This window comes from Bison bison, unplaced genomic scaffold (genome assembly GCF_000754665.1).
Source record: "Bison bison bison isolate TAMUID 2011002044 unplaced genomic scaffold, Bison_UMD1.0 scf7180017864461, whole genome shotgun sequence".
In the NCBI taxonomy this organism is placed as follows: domain Eukaryota; kingdom Metazoa; phylum Chordata; class Mammalia; order Artiodactyla; family Bovidae; genus Bison; species Bison bison.
This window is the reverse complement of record NW_011495023.1, coordinates 14,850,011-14,861,856: the sequence shown is the minus strand read 5'-3', so window position 1 is coordinate 14,861,856 and position 11,846 is coordinate 14,850,011. Positions and strand designations below refer to the sequence as shown.

Sequence of the window (11,846 nt, the reverse complement as noted above, 5' to 3'; positions counted from 1 at the left end):
CTGCAAGGAGATCCAACCAGTCCATTCTGAAGGAGATCAGCCCTGGGATTTCTTTGGAAGGAATGATGCTAAAGCTGAAACTCCAGTACTTTGGCCACCTCATGCAAAGAGTTGACTCACTGGAAAAGACTCTGATGCTGGGAGGAATTGGGGGCAGGAGGAGAAGGGGACAACAGAGGATGAGATGGCTGGATGGCATCACTGACTCGATGGACATGAGTTTGAGTGAACTCCAGGAGTTGGTGATGGACAGGAAGGTCTGGCATGCTGTGATTCATGGGGTCGCAAAGAGTCGGACACGACTGAGTGACTGAACTGAACTGAACTGAACAGGTAGAAAGGGAATAAATAGAAAACCATGAAGATTGCAGAATTGCAGGACTTAGTAGGGAGTTTGTTTTAGTCTCCTGGAGTTTTTTTTGAAAGCATTTACCTTTTCGAAACATCCCACAAAACTGTTCACCTATTCTCTTATAGGATCATATATAAGAGCAAGAGGAAACAAAATCTATATAATAGCCACACTGCATCTTACATGTCATCATATATGTAGAAATTGATTAAAAAAAAAACAACAACAGGCACTATAAAAGCAATTACTCAAGCTGAAAAAAAAAATGAGTTACCACCATTTCCATTCCCGAGTTTCTTGTTTTCATAATTTTAAATGTCATCCCCTAGAGGAGGGCATGACAACCCACTCCAATATTCTTGCCTGAGAATCCCATGAACAGAGGAGCCTGGCAGGCTGCGGTCCATAGGGTTGCAAAGAATCACACACGACTGAAGCGACTTAGCATGCATACATGCAAGATAGAAAAAGGGCTTTGCAGATGACGCTAGTGGTAAAGAACCACCTGCCAATGCAGGAGATAAGAGACGTGGGTTTGATCTCTAGGTTGGGAAGATCCCCTGGAGGTGGGCATGGTCACCCACTCCAGTATTCTTGCCTCGAGAATCCCATGGACAGAGGAGTCTGGAAGGCTACAATCTATAGGGTTGCAAAAAGTTGGACACAACTGAAGCCACTTAGCACACACACAAGATAGAAAGTGACGTGTGGTTTTATGAATTTTCAAAATCTTTGTTTGCTTTTTGTTTTGAATTAGGAAAGATACCCAAACACAGATTTGTAGCTAGACCTTTAAACGCCCTCATTCTCAAATGTGAAATAGTCTATTTCTAAATTAGCCATGAAGGCCAAAAAACAGGTTATAACAAGCACAGTAATGGGCCAGCAACAGATGTTTGAAAAATTAATAATTATGCTTACAGGGATGCTGTCTGTCAGAATGATCTATGCATTCTAGAAATCAGAGCCTCACCCCTTAAACAGACAATCTCATGAAGATGCCAATTACTTTTGAACAAGTAGCTCTGAAATAAAAGTCAAATATCATGAAGCTCTAAAGCAAAAAAGATAAATAAAATTTAAAATATACCTTGGCACCTGGTGATACAAGAAGAGTAAAACATTTTTCTATTAAGAAAAATCCATGGATGCCTCCAATTAATCCCAACAGTTTCCAAATATGCCCTTTGTTTTCATAGAAATGTCCAAACTCTGAGGTTTCCTGCATATGTAAACCAAGAATCTAAAAAGAAGAGACAGACAAATTTTGGTGACCTAAATGTAAATGAGTAGATCCATTGTTGAATACATTCAATTTCTGTTTTGGGGAACCCCACGACAACACCTGAAATCATTCACAGCCAGTTTACTTCTAGACGTATGAATCCTTCCACTATATGATTTCATTTCAGTTCAGTCGCTCAGTCGTGTCCGACTCTTTGCGACCCCATGAATCGCAGCACGCCAGACCTCCCTGTCCATCACCATCTCCTACTCAGGGTCAAATAAGATGTGAGAAAAGAAAACAGAGCTTTTGAATAACCTCTGCCAAAGAGCAGACTAAAGCCTAAGCTTATCTCAGCAAGTGTGGCTTTAATTTTCATACATTCTCAGTCCTTTAGCTGAATGTTTTTCAGTTCAATCTGTCCCTATTTGCACAACAATGCTCTATAACAAATCAATATTTTTTATTATCCAGAACAAATATAAAGATACATTTCATCCAGGGTTTATTCTCCCCATGCCTCATAGCAATTAAAGCTGTTAATCAATGTTCAAATAAGTAAGAAATCCACCTGAAAGATTTTTTCCATTGAGTATGCCCAGCAACATTGTCAGCTCCTTGGGACATAAAAGGATACCAGAAAAACATTAGGAATTTTCCTTGAGTTGACTCATCCCATTGGTTGACTCATCCCATTGGTTGACCTCATGACTTCTTGTGAGCAAGTAAATTATAATGTATCATATTCCCTTCATAGGAGAGGACAGTTTGGTAAACAATTCAGTGGTCTCCACATTTAAGATGTTACTGATCATTAAATTTAAAAAAGAATTTAACTGTGTATATGTTCATATCAATGTGTACAGATATTTATGTATGTATACATGTATATACATATGTGTACATGTGTGAGTATATGTATAGAACTCCGTGTACACATTGAATATATGGACATCACTAAAAACAAACACATATTAGCCCACTTTTTTTTTAAAGAATTTTTTTTAATGTGGACAATTTTTAAAGTTTTTATTGAGTTTGTTACAATATTGCTTTATGTTTTGTTTTTTTGCCCATGAGGCATGTGGGATCTTAGCCTGCCAACTAGGGATCAAACCCTCACCCCCTGCACTGGAAGGTGAAGTCTTAACCACTGGACTGCCAGAGAAGTTTCCACATTTTCTTTTGGTAAAAACATTGAAGGACACTCCCCTAATATTTGTGATTACCATTATTTCACAAAACAAGGACACTGTAATGTCACAAAAGAAACAGGAAAACCTCAAAATTTCAGAATAAAATGTAGATCTTGAAGTAGAATCAACATAGCTAGTTAAAAGAGGAAATGATGCCAATAGGATTTTTCTCATTTCTATGCAGACCTTCAAACACTTGCCTTGGATCACATTCAGGAACCACTGATTTTTCTAGCTTTCTGCCACACTGGTACTGCGTCTGTCTTCCTCTTCTCGATAACTTCTGTCCTCTCTTTCTTCAAGTAAAGCAACTGCCTTCTAAGTAAAGCAACTGCCTTCTTAGCTATGTTTTCCTCTGTAATATATCCCCGTAGGGCCAGTTGACTGTCCCACCCAACCCACATCCACCCCTGCTGCCTTGGGCTCTGGGCTTTCCCACTGAGGGAGACCAGGGAAGTCTTAAGATCCTGTTGCTACTTCCCAGGATCCTGGGCTGTGAAGAGCTCTGCACCCACTACAGTGACATAGAAACAGGCTTCTGCCACTGCCTCAAGCCAATAAACCCTGAAATATTTCCAAAAAATTAGATTACCAGGGAGATTAAAACTAATAATGGTTTGTTTCGTATCTACAATGCTCACTTTGCAATTTTCAGACCATCTAATAATTTTTGAGCCTGTAACCAACAAGAGGGACCCTGGAGGAAAATGCCAGAGGATTATGGAAAGTTTTAAGATCTTAGGTTTTGTGACAGGAGGGCAAATCATTTGCTCATCATGATCCATCATAAGAGATCTCAGAAGGAACAGATAACCTCATCTGAAGACCCTTTTCCCTGAACTCTTGCATCTCAGGTCCTAATCCTTCCATTTCTGACAAATAAAGAGCCTCCAAAGACTTCAACAAAGAGCCAGTTGCAGGAGCTTGCCTGTTTCTTAAAGGAAATCTATAGCTCAGGGGTGAAGAATCCACCTGTCAACACAGGAGACATGGGCTTGATCCCTGGGTTGGGAATATATCCTAGAGAAGGACATGGTAACCCACTTTAGTATTCTTGTCTGGGAAATCCCAAGGACAGAGGACCTGGTGGGCTACAGTCCATGGGGTTGCAAAAGAGTTGGACACAACCTAGTGACTAAACAAACAACACAACCAGACACTAATAGTTGGGCAAGAAAGAGAAATTCATTTTGATGGTTCAAATGAAGACAGTTCTAATGATGGTGCCATGACAGAGGTGTGGGCAGGGTCAAGGGTATGAATGAGGGATAATGAGACACCCCAGAGACTAGCAACCCCAGGAAACCATTATCACTCTTAAGGCTGAAAGGGCAAAGGTTGGAAATAATGTTACTGAACTTTAATGGGGGTGGAGCTAGGGACCCATGGGAGTTGCAATATTGCAGGTAATGAGCTGCTTCTAGAGACAGGGTCAGAGGGAGGGAGCAAGGAAGAAATACCGCTGCCATTCTCTTCTCCTATTTTGGCCTTTCTGTGGTGTCTCCACTGGGGGAACCCAAACAACAATCCAGCCTGCAGGGAGCCGAGGGGATACAGTCTTCTGGGGCAGAACACACAGCGGAGAAGAGCAGAGATTGGATGTGATGAGGTTGGGGGCCAGCAGAGAAAAACTAGTATATATTGTAGCCCAGTCATTTTTATTTAAAGATACTCACCCTTCATGAATTTTCCTTAATAGTGACAGGGACAGAATAAAGGGATAATGTAGGTGATTATATAGTTAGTTGTACTACAGGGGATTGAAAGTAGAAAAAATATGGGAGACCCTTATAAGTTAATGATTACTCAAGAGAGCAGATTTGCTTAACCACAAAACCAAGCAGACTTGTTTAGCAACAAAAGCATGCAACAGAAGCACAAGACATGCCCCCCAAATAATAAAACGATGGTGGCATGAGCCCCACATCCTGCTCGATGAGCTCAAAAAATTAATGATCCCTAGGACAAAAATCAGTAATTTATGGACTTAGCTTGGCACGTAGGGACAAGAAAACTCTCCTGCCCAGGCTGGAGGAGGAGCTGATGATGGAAGCAAGACGTCTACTCAAGGAAATGTTCTTCTCCCCCTCCCCCTTATCCTTTGATTATAAAACCATAGCCCAGTAAGTTCTCAGGGTGTGGCACCACCTTGTAAGCCTCACAAATGTCCTATTCTAATAAATCACGTCTTATCTATCACCTTGCCTCTCACCGAATTCTCTTCTGTGCTGAGACATAGAGGACTGTGGTACCAAAGCTCTTTGGAGCCCCAGAAATGACACCCAATGGTTTCAATAGGAATTTGTATCTGATCACTTGTTTTTTAATTTCAAAAATAAGAATAACCCAGTGAATCGAATGACTGATCATCTCTTTTCTCCTGCAAGGGCTTTGGGGAAATAGCAGTGATTTCCAAGGAAAACACTGGCCACTGTATCTATGCATCCAGGTCGCTGTGAAATTCTTCATAAACACCTCCAATGGCTAAACATAAATTGAAACTAGAAACAGTCCAGATGAAATGGAAATAGCAGCTTACCTGAGGGATGAGGTGGAGCAGAGCATCCCCAGAAAGTGTCCCAACAGCCAGGCCCACAAACAGCTGTAAAATGAGCCTGTAGTTCTCCTCGCAGCTGTGGAAAAGGATCAGTGTTGTCCCAAGCATGGAGCCCAGCGTAAGCAGCGTCACCGCCACAGTGCTGTAGCCATATTCTGAGTTAAAAAGAGATTGCAAAACCAGTCAGAGCCCCCTGTGAGTGCTTCTGCCAGCGAACACGGTAAAAGAATCCATCCTATACTACAATAGCTAAGGATACAAAATTGTTTTGTGAGTGCTATATTGGATTTAAGGTTTTAATTTGTAAGGCAAAGAATGAAAAGATTTTTACTAATTTACTCCATTGTTTTGAAGTTACCCTGACTTCCCCTTGTTAAAAAAATAATCACTGTAGCAAGGAGCTAGCTTACCTCCTACCCTCAAAGAAAATAGTTTCTCTTGCTTTAAACTACAACCTTGGGACTTCCCTGGTGGTCCAATGGTTGAGAATCTGCTGTGCAGTGCAGGGGACGTGGGTTCGATTGCTGGTCAGGGAACTAAGATTCCACAAGCCACAGGGCAACTAGTCAAGACAGCAAACTATGACCGCTGAGCCCCGTGCACTCTAGAGCCCATGAACTGCAACTAGAGAAGCCCCGCGTGCTGCAGCTAGAGAAAATTCCACACGCTACAATGAAGACCCAGTGCAGACAAAAAAATTAAAACTAGAAAACAAACTACAACAGTTTTCACAGACAGACAGTGGTAATATTTGTCATCTAACCACATTTAAACCTTCCGAAGGCAAGAAGCAAGGGGACAGAAAGAGCATATGGTCTGGCCACTGTAGACCTGTATTTGTGGACAAAATGAGTACTTTCTTCCAAAAGGTCTCAACATTATTATCAATATCAATATTGATCAATCAAGATTATCAATATCAAAAGTTTTTACTATTCTCTGTGACTAAAATGAGTGACTGCATTTGTAAAAACTAATCAGTGAATGAATAAAGGGTGATAATATAAATTTGGACAGCCTAACTTTTCAATTATTACAATAATTTTTCTCACCCCTAAAATATATTCCATATTTCTAAGATTCGATATTTTTAAAAATATTCATAAAGTACAATTTTTCACAATTATTCCAACAACAAAAAAAAACATGTGGAAAGAGAGAAGAAATAAAAGAGTAAAGGAAGAAAGGAAAGAGAAAGATTAAAACAGGAAAAAATGGCTTTCAGAGTCAAGTGTACATTATTTGGGTATAAACCATATTTAAACACCATTTTCCACTGGTTATAAATATTCAGGGCAAATACTCTGTTTCAACTTATTTAGAAATTATTAACTTGTTTGTAAACAATGAAGATAGGTCATTACCACATTAAACTATCATTTCCTTTTATAACTACAAATAAGTGACAAATTAAATTGAACAATTCAGTTATCATACTACTTAAAGCCCACTGAAGATTTTAAGAAATTACTCTCTTCAAGTTTGTTATAATTGAAGATGTTCCATCTTCATCATTCTTGTACTTTTCTGGAACGTTGACTCTCTACAGCAGATCATGTTAATGACACTAGTTAGTAAGATGATAATAGGCTTGTAATGTGAAGAGGACCTTTATTAAATGATACGCTCTGCCATTAAACAGACATTGAACATTAAAACGAAGTTGGTAGCATACTTAGAGGAGGCTAAAAAATTTTCACACTTTGATTTTTTTTCCCACTGCCACCACAACTCCTTCGCAGCTAAGCAATCTCTACAAATTGGTTGTTGTTCAGTGGATATACAGTTTCAGTTTTGCAAAATGAAACAGTTCTAGAGATCTGTTGCAGAGCCATGTGAAAATACTTAACACTACTGAACTACACACTTAAAAGGATTGAGATGGTAATTTTCATATACTTTTTTACCACATTAAAAAAATAACAAGGGAGAATTCCCTGGTGGTCCAGTGGTGGAGACTCCTTGCTGCCAATGCAGGGAACGTGGGTTTGATCCCTGATAGGGGAACTAGGCTCCCGTACGTCATGCAGTCAAAAACAAGAATAGTTCAGAATGATCATACAGCTGCCTAAAGGTTTTACTTTGCTCTAATTTAATATCTATTTTATTTAAAAAATTCCTAGATATAGTTCATCCAGTTTCACATCCTACTTTTCCACAAATGGACTCTAAGTGGGAACATGATTCTTCTCAACTAACCTGTAAATTAAAGATATTTGAAGCTTAACATGAGCACCCAGCTGTCTAATCAAGTTCAGTTACCACACTTTTCTGGTAGGTACAAAATATCACCAAATGTCAAGAACTCACAAGGACAAATTAGGGGTTGATATTTCCTAGGCAAAAGGCAAAGTTTCGAGTTCTTCAGTTCTTTTCCCTTTGTCCTGAGGGTGGCTTTGTTGTTCAGTCACTAAGCCGAATCTGACCCTTTGCAACTCCATGGACTGCAGCACACGAGGCATCTCTGTCCTCCACTGTGTCCTGGAGTTTGTTCAGATTCATGTCCATTGAGATGGCAATGACATCCAGCCATCTCATCCTCTGTCATCCCCTTCTCCTTCCACCTTCGATCTTTCCCAGCATCAGGATGTTTTCTAATGAGTCTGATGCTCTTCGCATCAGGTGGGCAAGTACTAGAGATTCAGCTTCAGCATCAGCCCTTCCAATGAATATTTGGGGTTGATTTCCTTTAGGATTGACTGGTTTGATTTCCTTGTAGTCCAAGGGACTCTCAAAAGTCTTCTCCAACACCACAGTTCAAAAGCATCACTTCTTTAGTGCTCAGCCTTCTTTATGATCCAACTCTCATATCTGTAGATGACTACTGAGCTACAGTGTAGTTTTGGAAGACAAAGGATGTTCCATTCCTTAAGGGCTTATAAAACTTTCTAGGTCTTCTATGAGTCAGATTTCACCTGCTCTCCTGTGGCAAGAATCAATCTGAAAATCATAAAATCTCTGACTTTTGTTGCCACCAGACTCTGCAGACTTACTCTAGTTCCCTACATAGTGTCATGGTGTCTTGATTGGACCCAGATTCCTTATAAATGTTTCTCATCCTTACAACAGAACTGGATGTACTACCAATTATAATAAAATTTTAATCAATTCCAAGCAGCTTCTTTGAATAGATCTGAAATGATTTCTACTCAGCTATAACATTCTTTCCTGGAAATTCAGTTGAAGACAGCTCTTAGAAGTTGAATTTCAGCATACTGAACACTGTGTTCTTAATAACATCTTTCTGTGTCTTCCACTCTTTAACATCTTACATTCCTGTACTTTCAAAAGGGCAATATCACAAGTCTCTCTCTTTAGTTATATGATGCAACATTTTAAATTGAGGACAGTGACTTTTTTTTTAGGTTCTTTAGTGAGTATGATTTATATGAATTTTTCTCAGGAAGACTGTTTCCTAGAAGGATAAAGAAGTTAATTTAAATGAGAATAAACTTTTTCTTGGATCTTCAGTCCAAAACCCTGTTTCTGAATGGCCTGTATGACCAGACATGGTGTCAGGGAGTAGAAATAAATATGGGAGCTCCTAGATGCCACGATCCAGTCCTGTTCATCCATTTTTGAGCCATCACTGGCCACAAGGTCTTGAATTATTTAGCTGCTCGCTTTTAATGAAGTTTTTTTCCTCTCAGCGAATGTGAAGTCTTAAAATATATAGGCCTGGCATGATGAGTCACTTGATGTAGAATCTATTATGAGTTAGAAATAAGGGCTGAACAATTTGGCTATGATGGGCGTTGCAGACTATCTCAAAGAAGAAAAGCAGTTCTGAAAAAAAAATGTAACATCCTCAGATCAAAGGTAATATTTTAAATATGGTTAACTGTCATATTTTTACTATTCATCATACATGTTCTTGCTGCTGCTGCTGCTAAGTCGCTTCAGTTGTGTCCGACTCTGTGCGACCCCAGAGATGGCAGCCCACCAGGCTCCCCCGTCCCTGGGATTCTCCAGGCAAGAACACTGGAGTGGGTTGCCATTTCCTCCTCCAATGCATGAAAGTGAAAAGTGAAAGTGAAGTCGCTCAGTCGTGTCCGACTTGTAGCGACCCCATGGACTGCAGCCCACCAGGCTCCTCTGTCCATGGGATTTTCCAGGCAAGAGTACTGGAGTGGGGTGCCAGTTCTTAGGCCACCATTTTTTGGTTATTTTTCTGGTTTTGTTTTTCCAAACTCTCTCAACACAGTTAATTGAATGATTTCTCCACTGATTAAAGTCCCTTCTGGGATGAAGTTGTTTATGGATTCTCTATTCTGTCCAATTTTTAATCTAACAGTCCACATGCCATGTGTCCAGTTCTACACAACATTTTATAACTACTTATGACTATAGTTTATTAAAAATGATAGGACATTTTGGTAAATGGTAAGAAACACATTTCCTCACTCTGAGATCATTTTGATCATCATTTTGGTCCTCATATTTATGTCTTCAAAAGATCTTTATGAAGAACTCAGGTAAATAAAATGGCATTTTTATTGCAATAAAATAAATAAACTTCAGGTGCTTTAAATTTATAGAACACACTTTTGTACATATTATCCCATTGGAATTTCACTGGTGTCCTGGAAGTCTTACAATAAAGCTCACCTACTGTGATGATGCTATGGGTCACAGGTGAGTGTGAATTCTTTTTCTTTTTTCTTTTGTCTGTACCATGCCACAGGTGGGCTCTTAGTTCCCTGACTGGGAATTGAACCCACACCCTCTGCATTAGAAACATGGAGTCTTAACATCAGGACTGTCAGGGAAGTCCCAAGTGTGAATAGTGGTCCCTTCACTTCCTGGGGCTGCCACATCCGGGAGGCTCGTACCTCCCTGGCATGGTCACTGCCAGCCCAGAGCAATCTCTTTGGTTTACCCCAACATGCCTTCATTATTTCATGTGCACCATGATGTGTGAAAGGGTAACAAGCCTTGTGGGAACACTGCTTCCCACAGTGCAGGGAAAGAGACAGGCTTCAGAAATATAGACTGTAGAAGATGGCAGAGTTGGCTGGGGACAGATAGCATGATTCATCTCTGCATGTCTGATCCTGACACTGATATTCTTTCTCTTATACATTGGTATTTCTCAACTATTGACTTTTCCTTTTTTGCAGAAATGTTCATAGTAAGTTTTTCCAAACAGCTAAAAACGGAAAACAATCCATTTTTTAAAAGGTGAATGGTTAAGCAAAATATGATATATTCATACCAAAGAAGCAGTCCAGTTCATTTTCTCAGTCGTGTCCGACTCTTTGCAACCCCATGGACTGCAGCATGCCAGGTTTCCTTGTCTATCACCAACTCCCGGAGCTTGCTCAAACTCGTGTCCATTGAGTCAGTGATGCCATCCAACCATCTCATCCTCAGTCATCCCCTTCTCCTCCTGCCTTCAATCTTTCCCAGTGTCGGGGTCTTTTCAATGAGTCAGTTCTTTGCATCACGTAGCCAAAGTATTGGAGATTCAGCTTCAGCATCAGTACTTCCAATGAATATTCAGGACTGATTTCCTTTAGGATTGACTGGTTGGATCTCCTTGCTGTCCAAGGAACTCTCAAGAGTCTTCTCCAACACCACAGTTCAAAAGCATCAATTCTTCACTGCTCACTCTTATTTATGGTTCAACTCTCACATCCATACATGACTACTGGAAAAACCATAGCTTTGACTAGATGGTCCTTTGTCGGCAAAGTAATGTCTCTGCTTTTTAATATGCTGTTCAGGTTGCTCATAACTTTTCTTCCAAGGAGCAAGTGTCTTTTAATTTCATAGCTTCAGTCACCATCTGCAGTGATTTTGGAGCCCCAAAATATAAAGTCTCTCACTATTGCCATTGTTTCCCCATCTATTTGCCATGAAGTGATGAGACCAGATGCCATGATCTTCATTTTTTGAATGTTGAGCTTTAAGCTAACTTTTTCACTCTCCTCTTTCATTTTCATCAAGAGGCTCTTTAGTTACTCTTTACTTTCTGCCATAAGGGTGGTGTCATCTGTGTATCTGAGGTTATTGATATTTCTCCTGGCAATCTTGATTCCAGCTTGTACTTCATCCAGCCAGGCATTTCACATGATGTACTCTGCATATAAGTTAAATAAGCAGGGTGACAATATATAGTCTTGACATACACCTTGCCCAATTTGGAACCAGTCTGTTGTTCCATGTCTGGTTCTAACTGTTGCTTCTTGACTTGCATACAGGTTTCTTAGGAGGCAGGTAATGTGGTCTGGTATTCCCATCTTAGGATTTTTCCATAGTTTGTTGTGATCCACACAGTCAATGGCTTTGGCGCAGTCAATGAAGCAGAAGTTTTTCTAGAATTATCATGTTTTTTTCTACGATCCAACAGATGTTGGCAATTTGACCTCTGGTTCCTCTGCCTTTTCTTTTCTAAATCCAGCTTGAACATCTGGAAGTTCTCAGTTCATGTACTGTTGAAGGCTTAGTTGGAGAATTTTGAGCATTACTTTGCTAGTTTGTGAGATGAGTGCAATTGTGCAGTAGTTTGAACAT

At 40.0% G+C, this 11,846-nt stretch overlaps 1 protein-coding gene across 1 annotated transcript in view; it reads right to left on the bottom strand.

The window, feature by feature from the left end:
• Positions 1–11,846, bottom strand: part of SLC39A12 (solute carrier family 39 (zinc transporter), member 12) — an 82,484-nt gene that overhangs the window by 38,291 nt on the left and 32,347 nt on the right. Inside the window, exons 6-7 of the mRNA XM_010859990.1 lie at positions 5,313–5,485; positions 1,443–1,595 (exon numbers count right to left, since the gene is read on the bottom strand). Coding sequence (XP_010858292.1) covers positions 1,443–1,595; positions 5,313–5,485 — 326 coding nt within the window. The remainder of the gene's footprint in view (positions 1–1,442; positions 1,596–5,312; positions 5,486–11,846) is intronic.